Below are 16943 nucleotides of genomic sequence, written 5' to 3'. Positions count from 1 at the left end.
GTCTATTTGCAGGCCAGACCTTCGACATTTTGGCCTTGACCTTGATGTGTACACGCACTTCACTTCCCCCATACGTCGTTATGCCGACGTGTACGTACAGAGGCTTCTCCACGCTGCTCTGAGTGGCGCCGCCCCGGACAGTACTCCTGATGACGTCACGGCACTCTGCTGCGTCATCAACAGCGCCACTTCGCGACAGAAAGCGTTTGGCAAAGGCTGCATGTCACTGAAAGTGTCGGAGAGTCTCCAGCGTCAGCCACTACTGTTCCGAGCCTACGTGGATAAGGTCGACGAAGAACAGCTGACGGTGTGTGTGCCCTCCCTGCTCAAGGTGTCTGACCGCAAGCAGGATCTGCCTTTCAGCATACTGGGGGTAAGCTCTCAGCCAGAGCTCGTCACAGATACAATAACAAAGATAGATTCGGTCACAGTGCAGTGGAACAAGAGGATCTATGAAAAGAACGGCTTGTGCCCGGGAAGCCTCAGGCCTATCTGGGAACACCTAGACAGGTCTGCTGAAAGAGAACAGGCAGCCTTGCAGAATTTGCCGAGCGAAGCAAGAAAGCAAAAGAAGATGCAACCTCTGATCATGTACATCAGCCCTGATCAACTTAGCAAGTCCGTGAGGCATGCCGACTGGATCCACATCTTGCAAAATCTGACCTCCGGCAGAGATCAGGCCTGGAATGCAGCCCCTCAGGCTCTGGACAGAGTTCCACGGCCAGCGAACGGGCCGGCCGGCAGAGATCATGTTGAAGCAGAGTACATGTCCTGCGAAAAGGGGGACAGGACCGTTTCCGTTCGTCCTGTCAAGTTCAAGAGAGTCTACACGCAGGGGCAGGTCGTACAAGTTCAGATGTCTGCTCAACCCAAAAGCGGGCTGCTAAAACCACGCGTGGAAGTACTGCACACGGCTCACAACGCAAGCGTGTGTACACAGCACGTCAGTGAACCTGTCCCAGTGTTGACCAGTTTCGCCACACGCGCGACTCGTGACCAAAACTTCACTACATACCTGGAGTATGCGCGAGCATGGATGCCTCTGTTGGAAATGGAAGCTGCAGTGGAGGCTGGGAACAATGATGGCGGTGTCGTCATTGAGAACGTCCCCGTGTCCCTCAAGATTCAAACGCTTTCAAACAACCTGCGTTACCGAGGCAGCTTTGAGCTGGACGCAAAGTTCTGTTTTGACAGATGCATCGACTTTGGAGGGAAATCTTCAGACACGATAGAAGAAGAAGAGTTCAAGAGTGACAACTCCTACCCGCTGGACTACCTCTGCCTGCGCTACAAGATGAAATGCTCAGATGCCGTGATATCCAGAGTGAGAAACAGTGAGGTCCCAGAGGCAGTGGACACACACTTCACCTGGCTAGCTCATGCCAGTGTGGTTCGCGTGAACCACTTAGACAAGAAGAGTGAAAGCGGCGGGAAGCTGGTGATCACTTTCGTCCTGACAAACTCCTCGCCTCAACCACCTCCCCAGCTCATGGCCAAAGCAGGGGACAAAGTCACAATAGAGGTTCTGCCCAAATCTGAAGTTGACAGGTAAGATGCATAATACTAATATGCTAGGCTAAAGATGTTTGCATTACAAAAGATTAGGAAGTTATATGACCTGATGCAAATACGAGTAGTTGTAATGCTTTTGATCGTTGAATGTGTTTTGATTTTTGATTTCTTCTTGAGAATGTCTCAATATGGTATATCTACTATATGAGACATACCGATAGAGCCTTAATTCAGGTGTATTTATTTCAAAGTGGTTCTGAGTTTTTTGTCAAACATTTTCTCGCATTTACTAAATGTTTGTTAGGATAGGACTTTTAACTGCACCTTCATTTGTAGAGTATTTTTAAAACGAACTGTCATTGATAAAACTCATCAAAGATAGGCGCGCACTCTACAAGTAGGGACTTTCTCCACTTCAAACTGTTCTTAACCTCACTGACCTTTTTCAGGCGATGTCAAATGGCACTTCTTCTGCTTGAGGATGAGACGCGTGAACTGGCACGGGCGATTGCTTTCGGCAGATCAATTCCGAAACTGGGTTGGTACTTTACTCATTCACAAACATTCCCGTGAGAAATTAGTGATGGGAAATATCAACTGAAATAATCAGAGTATAGAGGCATTGATAGCAAGTGCTGGCAAACTTCAAAAATAGCATACATCTTTCAGGATAAAAGAGAACTCAGACTTGTCTTCTGCCGTTTCGATATATAGCATTTGAGCAAAATAGCAATTCAATAAAAACTAAATTAAAACAATGAAACACATGACGCTTTTGATGTAACCCAAGATAAAATTATTGCCCAATGGGGAAGAAGATCCTTTGTAAATAATTTCCTGTTTTCTCACAAAGAGAGTTTTTCTTGGCTGCTGGCACTGAAATGAGAGATGTAAGTCAACCAGATGTGACGTCACTGTGAAATATGAGAATTTACAGACCAACTCAGTAATTACTGCATACAAAAATGTCAGTAACTATTAGAATATTCGAGTCATACTGGCATATTTTCTTTTTTTTTCATTCAGAATCGGATCACAAAAAGCTTGCTTTGAGGCTTGGAATGAGACCAGAAAAGTACGATGTACTGGTAAACGATGAAACGGCGAGGCATCTGCCCCGTAACAACCCTGACCAGGAAAGTGCCATCAAAATGGCACTCACACACAGCTTGGCGCTTGTGCAGGGGCCACCAGGTTGGTTGGCGCCGAGAGAGAAAGAGAGAGAGAGAGAGAAAGAGAGAGAGAGAGAGAGAGAGAGAGAGAGAGAGAGAGAGAGAGCTGATCTGAACTTGAGAGGGAGTGAGAAAGAGAGAGGAGTTTTTTTTTAAAGATTAAGTATGGAAGACACAGCTGATCTTAACCTGGCTACTTGGGAATATTTTAACGGAAATAATTTGTTGTGTCTACTGCTGAAATTTAGATTATGCTATTTATTCTCTCTTCTTGGAGTGAGCATGTCTGGGTCTTTCTGAGGTGAGTGTGTCGAGTTGATCCTTGGAATTTCTTCGTTCAGATACTTTGAGCAGACTAGTTGGTGTTTTTTAAAATTTACAGTGTGTGTGTGCGTGTGTGTGTGTGTGTGTGTGTGTGTGTGTGTGTGTGTGTGTGTGTGTGTGTGTGTGTGTGTGTGTGTGTGTGTAAAGCAATTACAGGAAAACTATTGGAAAGATCGTTATGAAACTTTACACCAAAGTTCTTCCAGATAATACCCCATCATCTTTTTTGGATAAATATCTTTGATGACGTCATAGCCGACTTTTTGCAAAAGTTGAGACCGCACTGTGGTGACCTCATGTTTTAAGCAAATTGATTAAAACTTTGGTCAAACTTTTTTGACTCATTTCGGACTATGGGATTGCATTTCAACTCGGAAGGTTAAACATTCATTGCATTGTTTGTTCGTTAAAGTTTTCATGAAAATCGAATTTTGATATATTTTATAAAAAAAAAGTAGAAGATTGCATTGTATTTGTTTCATTTCCTGAATCCAAAAATATATAGATATGATATGTTTACTCTGAAAATATGCTGAGAATGCGGATCTTGCAATTTAGGTGTTATATATATGTTATCATGCTTCGCCGAGACTAGCTCGAAACAAGACTCGGTTTACGGGTTTTGACTAACCAGGTTGTTGATGTCTCGACGATGACTGATCATAGATTGTCAGTGTCGATCTTTTAGTTTCAGGCCGACAGATTGGCTAAATGTTGTGATATCGCTTAATGCGACTTGTTTTCTCTTGGTTAAAAATTGGTTGTCACTCTGATCCACTTTATTCGATGATTTCAGGTACGGGCAAGACAAACACAGGCATCAAGCTGGTGTACCTTTTCTCGAAGATCAACCGACAGCTGGAGGCAGAAGGCAAGGGAAAGAAGACAGTGCTCTACTGTGGTCCTTCCAACAAGTCTGTTGATCTTGTTGCAAGTAAGACATCGAATTATGGAATTTGTATTTCTGCTTTCTATCCATTTTGATTAGTTGCTCAGCTGTCTTGTTTGTCATCTGAGTGGCCAGTGCTCTTGTACCTTTTCACTTAAAAACAAATTAATGCTCAATCGACTCCTCTTTGTGGAGTTGGGAAGGGGAGGGTATCTTGTATCCCGTTTGTAGTTTTTCTTAATTATAAAACCCAATTGATGGCTAAATCCGCTACAACCTGAGATTTAGTTTTTTTGCGTAATATTGTTTTGTGTAGTATACATCACTATCTTTCTTTATAGTGAAAAGTACTGTGTACAATTCCAAATTTAATAATGTATTATATTATTCTGATTCACGTGTTCTTTTTTGTGTGTCTAACAATACGCATCGGGCAAAACTTGTAGATTCAGACAAACACTCACACAGATTTATGCATGCAAATTATTATGCTTACGGTATCCTAGCTTACTGTAACACATGATCTTGAATGGCTGCAGGAGAGCTGAGATCTAAGCTGGGTTCCAAATGCCCCAAGATCGTGAGGATGTACGGGTCAGCTATCGAGAGAAAAGACTACCCCGTGCCAACTGGAGATCTGAGGTCTTCCAAGAACTTGCGTGACCTGAACAGTGATCCCAGCCTACAGGTACATCCTCTCATATATTTGTGCAAAACTTAGCTTTTTCTTCTTCTTCTTGTCGTTCGCTGTTAGATCGTCAGTCCGGACTGCAGGGCAAAACGTGCTGTCCTCTCCAAGTCCTCTCTGGGGCCGTATAGCTTCTTTTAGCTTTTAATAAAAGACAAATGTTAACGTGTGACAAGCAGAAATGGTTTATCCTTTTCTGTGTATTAGCTTTAATGCAGTACAAATGAGCTGAATTCAAGTTCATGCAGTTTTTCTTTATCGTGTTTTTATTTTTATTTTTTAGGACATATCTCTGCATCACCTGATCAGAATGGACGACAGAAAGCACGCTGAGGAAATAATACGCTTTGACAGCCATTTTCAAAAGTGCATTCTTTATCCACGCAAGTTCAAAGCCACAAGCAATGACCTCAAAAACTACCGCAAACTTGTCAACAAGGCTTCTCTGCTGGAACTCGGCAAGTATGAAGTGGTCCTGACTACAACTTCTGTTGGTGGGAATCACAAGCTCATCAAAGGGACAAATAAATCAATCTATCAGGTACGCTGTACTTACATTTGGCACTTATGTGTTGCATAGGTTAATTTTCTTCTTCTTAGATAAGTTGAACAACATTTTCTGTTCGCCATAGTGAGCTCTTTACGGCTATTTGGCCACAATTTCTCCTTGTAAAAACATCGTAAGTTCCAGACAACAATTTATTTTGCCTTATCTATTTCACTGTTTGAAGAGTAAACTTGCAACATCCTTGACCGCCAGTGTGGTAAAAGGGCACAATAAAGTCCTGAAGCAATACAATCACTTGTTTTGTTTTGAACAAAAACGTTCAGAGAGAAAACAGAAATATGGTCGTTGTGCCATTTGTTTAACTTTTTTTTTTAACGTGAGCTTTAATCAAGATGCTTTTTAATTTTAAAACTTGTTTCCCCAAAAATGCAGGTCATGATTGACGAGTGTGCAATGAGCACGGAGCCTCAGAGCATGGTTCCGATCACTGCCACCAAGGCCAAGCAGGTCGTCCTTATTGGAGACCACAAGCAGCTCAGACCCATCATCAAGTGTCAGCCGGCTTCTGAACTGGGTCTGGACCGGTCCCTCTTCGAGAGACTCTTCACAAGATTTCCTTCCTACACCGTTTTCCTCGGAACCCAGTACCGAATGGTAAGCTGCAACGATCTTTTTACTTATGGCCTTTTTACAGATCGTATTGTTTCAAAACCGAAGATTTGACTTCCTTTCCGTTCAGACCATTTGAAAATCATCATAGATCGGCCCAGGCTTTTACCGTAGATAAGAGCATCCGCCTTGACACACGGTATTTTTGTATAACTCACACCCATGCCGATCCTTCCAAATTGATGAATGCATGCTCCTTTCCCATGTAAAAGCAACGAGAAATCTGCCGTGATATTCACTTGTTTACACGAAAAGTGAGATACATTTACCAACATGACAAATTCGGCTGCAAAATGTGTTTATGTATTCATTATAAAGCTTTCTCTCTTTTGTGTCTTCCTTTTCAGAAAATCATCATCTGATTATGAGCTAAATCTCAGGACTGTCTCGGTATTCTTTTTATATTTAGTCAAGTTTTGACTAAATATTTTAACATCGAGGGGGAATCGAAACGAGGGTCGTGGTGTATGTGCGTGTGTGTGTGTGTCTGTGTGTCTGTGTGTGTGTGTGTGTGTGTAGAGCGATTCAGACTAAACTACTGGACCGATCTTTATGAAATTTGACATGAGAGTTCCTGGGTATGAAATCCCCGAACTTTTTTTTTCATTTTTTTGATAAATGTCTTTGATGACGTCATATCCGGCTTTTCGTGAAAGTTGAGGCGGCACTGTCACGCCCTCATTTTTCAACCAAATTGGTTGAAATTTTGGTCAAGTAATCTTCGACGAAGCCCGGACTTCGGTATTGCATTTCAGCTTGGTGGCTTAAAAATTAATTAATGACTTTGGTCATTAAAAATCTGAAAATTGTAAAAAAAAATAAAAATTTATAAAACGATCCAAATTTACGTTTATCTTATTCTCCATCATTTGCTGATTCCAAAAACATATAAATATGTTATATTCGGATTAAAAACAAGCTCTGAAAATTAAATATATAAAAATTATTATCAAAATTAAATTGTCGAAATCAATTTAAAAACACTTTCATCTTATTCCTTGTCGGTTCCTGATTCCAAAAACATATAGATATGATATGTTTGGATTAAAAAGACGCTCAGAAAGTTAAAACAAAGAGAGGTACAGAAAAGCGTGCTATCCTTCTTAGCGCAACTACTACCCCGCTCTTCTTGTCAATTTCACTGCCTTTGCCATGAGCGGTCGACTGACGATGCTACGAGTATACGGTCTTGCTGAAAAATGGCATTGCGTTCAGTTTCATTCTGTGAGTTCGACAGCTTCTTGACTAAATATTGTATTTTCGCCTTACGCGACTTGTTAATCTTTGTTATCTTTCTGTCTTTATATATAGTCAGACTTGAATAAAGGCCAACTGTGCTCTCATTGTACTTTTGTGCTTAAGGAGAAGATTACAAAAATCAATTATAGATTAAAAATCTCAAGAAGTAAAACATTAATTAAAATACACACACACACACACACACACACACACACACACACACACACACACACACACACACACACACACACAAAACCATCAACTCCTTATGTTTACAGCACCCTCAGATCTGTGCCTTCCCGTCAAAAGAATTTTACGAAAACAAACTGGAGACAGGAAGATCGATCTTGTGGACTGGAACCCCGCTGAGCTTCTGGCCTCGTCATCCCATTTCTAACCTGGCAGATAAAGTCACCCCCCACATTCTGGTCGACGTCAGGGGTGTGGAGGAGACACTGTCGGTCACCACGGAGGATGGCAACGAACGGTCAAAGTCCAATGCCCTGGAGGCGGAAAAAGTGGTCAGTGGTACCAAACTTATGTTAATTTTTTGTTTCAAAACTAAATTTTTCTTCAACAACTTGTAGTAACGACGACAGAAAAGTCGTTGGCAAAGTTGGCAAAAACAAAACCGTCAGTGGTAATTAACTTTTTTCTCAAAAGCTTAGAATTCTCTTCAACAACGTGAAGCAAAAACGGCAGAAAGTTTGTCAACAAAGTCGGCAGAAAAGTGGTCAATGATACAACTTCCATTGCTTTTAAGTCACTGTTCACTCTACGAACATGTAGCAGAATCGGCATACTTGATGTGAATGACTATAAAATTTATCTATTTTCATTTCACCGACATGTTGCAAAGTCTGTAAAGCGCAAAACTGTTCAGACGCATTCTATGTATTTCTCTGTATACCTTTACAATTACCAACCCAAATACTTGCCAATTTCTTGAAAAAATACGCGTACCGCACGTATAGTAGTCTTTCAGTGGCCGGGGGACGGGTGTAAAAATTAAATTAAATTAAATTAAAACCCAACACTTTTGGTTCACTTAGTCAATAACTCACGAACGTTACATTTACCTTCCTACCTCCCCCTTTCGCCGTTTACTCCTCTTTTCCGCAATCCACTTTTCTATGCTTGTTCCATTAGTCCCGAAAATAAACATTCCCCCCCCCCCCTTTTTTCTCTCTCTCTCTCCCCCCGTCCTCTCGTTGGTTCCCCAATCCATTCATCCATCCATCTATCCACTTCACCAGGTGGAGATTCTGACTTTCCTGAAGCAGCAACACAAGGTGGAGACTGGCTGTGTTAAGATTCTGACGCAGTACAACGCTCAACGCAGCATGCTGGAGAAGAAGCTCCGTGACCTCTGCATGGACAGGAGTCAAAACGTCTTTGACCGCTATGACGTCAACAAGCTGCAGATCAGCACTGTCGTTTCCAGTCAGGGTAAGGATATGCATGTTGTATTTATTAACATATTCATGGTTGATTCTCGTTAACACCCTTAAAACCTCTTTGGCCACGCGGTACAATATATTCATGTCTGAAATATAAATTCTTATATGATTGTTGGTTTATTCAGACTTTTTTCTCCCCGAAGACGGCCTAACATTATTATTCTGGATTCAAAGGGGGGTTGGGGAGGGGCAACAGGAATCAGTATGTCTTTAAAAAGATACTGAAAAACTGAACAGATTATTGACACTGGTTTGAAGTAAGCATTGACACCCTAAGATATGAAAATAAAACACGTGAGACAGCTACCTGGTGGTGAATTAAAGTCTACAAAACAAATGTGTCTCTGTACGTTTGCGTATGGAACTTGATCTTCAAATACAACTAGTAAGTTCTTCAATCAAGCTTTGCAATAACCAAAAATGTCTCATATTTTCTCGGTTTTAGCTTACAAATACCTGAGAAAGAAGGCATCAGACGGTCAGCCATACCGATTTTGATTGCATTGTCCGTATCAAAGGAAAGTTATTGGTATTAGGAGTTGACGTCACTCGTTACTGTGATTGGATCACCGGTTTTATGAGTGTTTGCATGTATGCCCTCAACTGAGATTTAAAAACACCTATCTCGATCTCTAGTTTTGTAAAAAGTATGCTCACGTCTGAAATTTCTATGTTATGGATGGAAAGGTGGTGGTCTTGGGGCAGAAAGGAAACAACATTGTCAGTCAAAATCAAAACTAAACAAGTAGCTGTAAACAACAGCTGACGGAAATCGCATTCTTTGAACAACACAAATATCGACCATCCCAAAAAGTTTCGAAACAGGTTCGCACGTATCTCGAGAATGGCTCCAGAGCTATCGACATTAAAGAAAAATTATCCTACATTTGCGTTCAAATTCCATTTTGTTCATTGCAGGTGGAGAGTGGGACTACGTGATCCTGAGCACAGTGAGGTCAATCCCCAGCTACATGATTGAGCCAAACCCTACCCACGGCTGGTGTCGTCAGAACCTGGGCTTCATCACCGATAGAAACCAGGTCAACGTGGCTCTCACCAGAGCCAGGCGAGGACTCTTCATTGTGGGTGAGTGCTTCAATTCAACGTTCTTTTGGTTTTACTGTAATCTTTAAAACCATGGATATAAATAGTATGAAATTTACCTGTGAATAAACAAATTGTTGGAATGAAAGTGTGAGTGGAAACGATCTTTTCTCCCCTCCATCAATTTATACAAATTACATCATGTCTTTCTTGAAAAATGTTCTTATAACCCTGTACGCTTGTTTATTTAACCCGGCATTGCTATTCCTAAGGGGGTGGGATTAGATTTGGAGGGAGGGGGTAGCATGGGACTCATTGCTCTTGATCTGTTACAACCGCTGAGTTTCATAGTATATGTTTCAAGTTCCATAACAAAACATGTTCATGATGATATCAATGTTTGTAGATTCTGCACCTCTGTCATTGGTAACTGAACCATCTCTTATTTTTTTCTTGCAAAGAAATAACGTTATGAAAGCTTTCACTCTTCTGGGATTTATCAGGAAATGTGGAGCTGCTGAGGTGTGACGAAGTGTGGAGTCATCTGGTGAAGAGGTATGAACTACTGAACTGCGCCTTCTCAGACCCCAGCTTGTTTCCCCCTCCACCCCCTGCTCGACCGAGGAACCGGAGGCATCATTCCCAACACACCGGTGCTGCCACCAACAGTTGGCAACGAGCTTAGATTCTCTTGAGTTCAGAATACAATTCATCTTGAGTCTCTGCAGCATCATGATAAGCATGTCTGGTTTGTAGGGCTGCTGGCATCATGTCTACTGGATGTCTTGTTTGTAGGGCTGCTGGCATCATGTCTACTGGATGTCTTGTCAATCAGAAATCAATGTCTCGGGGTGATTCATCCAGCCATTTTTTCAAAGTTTGTTTTCCGAGCTGTTGCATACGTATTATGTACAAGGTCCTTAATGAAGTCGTTTGGATTTTGTTGATGGTGTGTTTCTATGTTTTGTATGATATTTTTTGTACATATAGGTTTATATCTCTTATATGATAGAACCTTTTTTGAATTTACAGTCTATGAATGTGGGATCACCGTAACATAGCACCAAAGTCAACCTTTTGGTAAATTTCAGTCATACCTGGAATACATCTACATTCCACGATATTAGAATGTGTTTGTACATTTTGTAGTCAGGTAAACTGTGATATATTGTGTTAACATTTTCAACAACAAATATCAACAGTGTTGCTCTGAGTACTTGAAAACAAGATTTACATCTTCCCTTTCCCTATGTCCCTCTCAAAATGTAATGGCTTGGGGCACAATGCATTGTACTGGTGGAAGTATAAATATTGCTTGCGGTTGCTTAACGTAAGATGCATTGAATTTCAAGCCATGGACATCATTACATTTCAGTGTTAATATAACTGGATGGCGTAGTTTGTACTTTTACCCATAACAAACGATTATTAATCTGTCAATTCGACGATCGATTCTTCGATTTTGAGTTTTATATTATATTTCAAAGTATTGTTTCTTTTATATTTCTCAGTTTGTCTGGATTTGAAGTTTGGAATAAGTGGTTATTTTCGGGTTTTGCTTCACGTTTTACTGTTGTAATTATCCGACTCATTTGAAGGCAAGTGGTGTTGTTTTTATCAGGTCACAAGATAAATTACTAACTTTATATTGCTTGCATAATTTAGTAGATGTCTGCTGATCAAAGAGAGGTGGAGGAATAGGGGGGGGGGGGGGGGTAGAAATGAATGGTCAGCTGATATGTATTAAATCGTTATTTTGCTATGCAGTATTTCAGCACACATTTGTACATTTGCAATGGAGATTGTCTTCGAAAGTGCTAATTTCTTTTACATCTGCTGATTTGAATGATTTGAATGTTATTGCTGTTTCACATACGTATTCCAAGCATTCAGATATAGAATCAACTGAAAACTAACTGTAAAATCACTATTACTTGTGAAATGAGATGATACAATTGTTGGTTTTGCTAATACATGTATCTGCTTATGTGACACTAATGCAAAGCCACACTTATAATATTTTGTTGTGTTAAGATGCCGTGTATTGGATGGTTTGCTGTAAACTTGCCATCGTTCCTTTCATGAATTTTGTCTTGATTGCAATAGTGTTGTTCAGATATTCCCATGCTCTGTGATATATTTGGTTACCAGACCATCTAAGTGCCATATTGTGAAGGAAACTGTGATAGTTTTGTTTGTTTTAAATTCGTTTCTTTTCTTCATTTTTGACATATTCAAATACTAGATTATTACGGAGTGCTAACATGCTAAAATGTTCTTTTTGGAGACTACGGAGACACTTTGAGAATATTAACGGAAATGGCTTTTCTTCACAACACTTTTTTTTCTCTCCCCCATTTTGCAACGTAAAGAATAAGAATTGTACTTAAACGGCACAGCTTTTCACTTTGTCTGAACTGAAAGAGTTTCTATGAATATATGTACAAGTACAACATTTATGTTCAACACTTGATAGTATCATTCAACACTTTATAGAATCAGGAAAGACAAACAGCCATTTAAAAACAGTAATATGCGTGTAAAGACATCCCCGGATGGTTTCTGTGGCTGATAGTTTATTGAACTGCTAATTTTGCAAGATAATTCAATGCGTTAAAGTGATTGGTTACAATTATCTGTAATTACACTTACACGTGCTGTTTAATGGTCAGTGTTCTCTCAAATGCACATGGCTGTTGTGTTCATTCACTTTCACAAACGTATTGATGAGATTTTAAAAAAGGAAGTATGAATTCTTAATTGGCAGCGTAGTTGAATTGTTAAACATGTTACCTTTTGTGAGAAACTTTTTTTGTTTACAAATTGCCATTTCTTATATGACCCTTTTATATGTTTTATGAGAAATAAAGTATATCTACAGATATTGTAAGCCTTTACGTTTTGCTATCCTGTTTTCTTTAAGTCTGGTAACACGTATCTCCTCAAAAACAGAAGGACGCCTCCATACTTGGATGACAAATATATATCACAGAAAGGAACAAGTGTGACCTGCAAATAAGTGGTTCAGAGGCCCGGAAAAGGGAACATATGTTAGTTATTTTAACTGAACATCATGAAGACCTACTTAACGACACCTCACTGCGAGGTGAAACAAACTGAAATTAATATCGGTATATTTTGGGGGAAATATTTTGATATCACTCATATATCAAAATGTGTATGTATAGCTGGCGAGATAGCTCTGGGGGAAACATGTAGGGCAAACCACAAACAGCCCATACCTTTCAGAAAAGAAAGAGACATATGCACATATGCAAAACAGTGGACAAAGAACACACACATACAAGATGAAATACATTTTCATATGTCATAGAAGATGAAATACATTTTCTAGATAAATGCAATAAATATGTTAAATTAAGGGATGAATTTAAAGAAGATGCTTCACATATCAATATGAAATATGCTAACAAAAATCCAAGTAACTTATTTTTAGAAGACGAAGTTCAAGTTCGTCTTGGCAAATTTGTTACGGATTGTTTTAGCATTGTATAATGCATTATTTGTTGTTTGTTGTGTCAATAACTTTACTGGTTCATGACAATAAACATTATTCTATTCTATTATTCTATTCTATTCTATTCATACAGACACAGGTTCACACTGCAGTCATCTACATATGGTCCCAGGAACCCAGAGGCTGCAGTGCACACAAAAACTGTTCTAGTCACACACACACACACACACACACACTCACACACACACACACACACACACTCTCTCTCTCTCTTTCTAACTGAATGTCACACTCACACCCTCACCTACACATATACACACCCACACCAGAGAGAGAGGGAGAACGCGCGAGCACTTGGCCTTGCACATGCACGCACGCACACACACACACACACACACACACACACACACACGAGATAGGGAGACAGGGGGGAGGGGAGAAACAGAGAGATAAAAGCAGACATCCAGAATGACAGTGAGAGATAACAAAAGGCAGAAGTTGCCAGCTAGTACAGAAATAGTGAAAAGATTAAGTGAACTTCCATCATTTAGCAAGAGGATTCTGTTTTGGGGATTTGAATTCTAAATTTACAACACTTTCCCATGTCAGGGTCCATAATACAAACTTTTATGTGCAATAGTACAATTTAGTTTTCCTTAGATCCTGAAAATCCAGCACTTCCCTTTAACTACAAATCAGGGCTTTGAATCCTGGCTGCCTGGAGGGGACATAGCCCCCGGTCCTTTCTTTGCCGCCTGCGCGATCACTACCCCCTCCCCCCCCCCCCCCCCCCTGGAGTTTTCCTCTGTCTGGGTATTAATTTGTTTTCATGCCTGAATTTGAGGACATTTTGGGTCTAAAACTCCAATCTAAAAGGGCATGGTGATGCAGAACACTACATTATGTGTGTGTGTGTGTGTGTGTGTGTGTGTGTGTGTGTGTGTGTGCTAGAGAGAGAGAGAGAGAGAGAGAGAGTCAGTGCGTGTGTGTTGGTGAGAGAGACAGAAGGGAGAAAGACAGACAAATAGAATGGAAAGAGAAGCTGTGAAAGAGAGTCAAATTTGAAAAGAACATGTAGCTGCAAGTAGAAAATCAAGTCATACAATATGAAGTTGTATACTCTATTTATTTGTAGTATTAAAAAACACAACCAACAATGTAAAAATAAATTGCAACAAAAGAAACATTGTCTCAAAAGGACACCACATGTTCAACATTAAATGCAAACACGCAGCCGATATGGGTTTTTTCTCCAATAATTTCACTGAAACAAATATTAACGCAAATCAAACAATACACAAAAAACAATTTAATTGTGCAAAACTGAGAGCACCCTTGTGAATATTTAGCATGAAACATTTTAATGTGTCAGATACTATAATCAGTCCGAGGTACTACTTTCACACACAAAAGTCGATCTTAAACATGTTGGAATCAGGTTACCCACGTGTCAGATTTCATCACAGGGAGTATAATTCTGGCTTGGTCGTTTGTAATTAATGATACTGAGAATGTGGCAGGCAACGTTTGACACCTGACATTTTCTCCAATTTGAAGTCAGACAGAAGCAAAGACTTTGGGAAAATCTATTTCTGCGTACGAACATTGCTTGATTTATTATGGGGGCCAGGAGGCCCCCATTCTATACGGATAGTTTCGAGTTTTGATAGGTTTGACCATGGGCAGCGCCATTTTGTTGTGAAATACGTCATCCGTTTGTGTACACAGGAAGTTGTGACATCCGTCACCCTATGGGAGGGGTGAAGGCAAAATTGGTCATCATTGAGTTTGTGTAACACAGGAAGTTGTGACATACGCCACCCTATGGGAGGGGTGACGGCAAAATTGTTCAACAAAAACATCACAGGTCGAACTGTGCAGGGTCAACCCCAACCCCAACAAACTCAAACCATACTTTGCTGTATTTGAGTGACTTATATACCAACCTTTTTATTACATTTAGTCAAGTTTTGACTAAATGTTTTAACGTAGAGGGGGGAATCGAGACGAGGGTCGTGGTGTATGTGCGTGTGTGTGTCTGTCTGTGTGTGTGTGTGTGTGTGTGTGTAGAGCGATTCAGACTAAACTACTGGACCGATCTTTATGAAATTTGACATGAGAGTTCCTGGGTATGAAATCCCCGAACGTTTTTTTCATTTTTATGATAAATGTCTTTGATGACGTCATATCCGGCTTTTCGTGAAAGTTGAGGCGGCACTGTCACGCCCTCATTTTTCAACCAAATTGGTTGAAATTTTGGTCAAGCAATCTTCGACGAAGCCCGGACTTCGGTATAGCATTTCAGCTTGGTGGCTTAAAAATTAATTAATGACTTTGGTCATTAAAAATCTGAAAATTGTAAAAAAAAATTAGAATTTATAAAACGATCCAAATTTACGTTCATCTTATTCTCCATCATTTTCTGATTCCAAAAACATATAAATATGTTATATTTGGATTAAAAACAAGCTCTGAAAATTAAATATATACAAATTATTATCAAAATTAAATTGTCGAAATCAATTTAAAAACACTTTCATCTTATTCCTTGTCGGTTCCTGATTCCAAAAACATATAGATATGATATGTTTGGATTAAAAAGACGCTCAGAAAGTTAAAACAAAGAGAGGTACAGAAAAGCGTGCTATCCTTCTTAGCGCAACTACTACCCCGCTCTTCTTGTCAATTTCACTGCCTTTGCCATGAGCGGTGGACTGACGATGCTACGAGTATACGGTCTTGCTGAAAAATGGCATTGCGTTCAGTTTCATTCTGTGAGTTCGACAGCTACTTGACTAAATGTTGTATTTTCGCCTTACGCGACTTGTTTCTTATTTTTAGCACAGGTGTAGAAAAAATCATGAACCAAAATGTTATTTATTTTCTAATGTAACATTTGTTTTACAAATGTGACCATGGTCTTTCAAACATACAGTGACATTAAACATTGTTATGTAAAAAATAAAAAAATAAAGCTTTTGTGCACAAATTAGAAAACACATTGTACATTTTGCCTACACGGCAAAGGACCCAGCATTGCACTGATCTATATTTTTAGTTCATCAGTGGCAGGTTGTCAAGAACAGGCGCTTGCATTTGGATGTGTCCACTGATAGTAGGTTTGGTTGTGATCAATCAGAATGATGTGGGAATAAAAATGTATGACAGTTTGGTATGATGACATGTAATTCACATATGCTGAAATGTAATATTATACATGATATAATATTATTATGGCTGTTGCCATGACCATGAACCCCAAGAAAGGTTTAATGTTATGTAAAATCAAAATACCAAAATCAAGCACCTATTAATCTGGTCTACGGCGCGCCGCGCTCCTTGGCTCAGTATTGAACTTGCGTCAAGGCAAAAATTGGCGTAGATTCCGAGAATGTTTACTTTCGGTTAGATTCTTCGACAGCATGAACACAGCATTCGCAGAGGTGGTTGCCGTTGCATAGGTGAGTAAAACTGACCATCGAAAGGAAAATAAGATTCATATTGGTAATACTAATAACATACTTGAACAAGCATGTATCTACCAAAACTGCATGGGAGCACAGAGTTGGAAAGGCGTGGTGAAGCGATCGAATCGAATCGTCCGTCTCAGTGCACTGATCAGTCACCACGATTGACCGTCACTGTCTGTATTTTGTATGTAAGCAGAGCTTCCAAACTAGTTAAATCCTGATGTAGTTTACAACAACAACAAAATCTCATTCCTGTTCCATTGTTCTTGTAGTTGTGATATATTCTAGTGAAACTGAAAGTAAGTGTTAAAAGCAGAAAAGCCGGACTGAATCAGGTAATTCCCAAGTAAAAAAGTACCACACTTTGTACTATAGTATACTATAGTAAAAGTACTATGAAATACTATAGTTTACTACAGTAAAAGTACTATGGTACATTGAATTGTACTACAGTATACTATAGTTTACTATAGTACAAGTACTATGGTAC

The 16943-nt window shown here is 39.8% G+C and overlaps 1 protein-coding gene across 2 annotated transcripts in view; it reads left to right on the top strand.

The window, feature by feature from the left end:
• The window catches only part of LOC138966740 (3'-5' exoribonuclease HELZ2-like), a 33193-nt gene extending 20791 nt beyond the window's left edge, over positions 1–12402 (top strand). For both annotated transcript variants that reach the window (XM_070339068.1, XM_070339067.1), the window contains 11 exons: positions 13–1548; positions 1962–2050; positions 2539–2706; positions 3805–3942; positions 4437–4585; positions 4869–5126; positions 5526–5747; positions 7280–7522; positions 8258–8450; positions 9380–9547; positions 10009–12402. In XM_070339068.1, the coding sequence (XP_070195169.1) occupies positions 13–1548; positions 1962–2050; positions 2539–2706; positions 3805–3942; positions 4437–4585; positions 4869–5126; positions 5526–5747; positions 7280–7522; positions 8258–8450; positions 9380–9547; positions 10009–10190 (3346 nt within the window). In that variant the 3' untranslated portion in view covers positions 10191–12402. The remainder of the gene's footprint in view (positions 1–12; positions 1549–1961; positions 2051–2538; positions 2707–3804; positions 3943–4436; positions 4586–4868; positions 5127–5525; positions 5748–7279; positions 7523–8257; positions 8451–9379; positions 9548–10008) is intronic.
• The last annotated feature ends 4541 nt before the right edge of the window (positions 12403–16943 follow it).

This window comes from Littorina saxatilis, linkage group LG5, assembly GCF_037325665.1.
Source record: "Littorina saxatilis isolate snail1 linkage group LG5, US_GU_Lsax_2.0, whole genome shotgun sequence".
NCBI classification, from domain to species: Eukaryota; Metazoa; Mollusca; class Gastropoda; order Littorinimorpha; family Littorinidae; genus Littorina; species Littorina saxatilis.
This window is presented reverse-complemented; position numbering and strand designations above follow the sequence as displayed.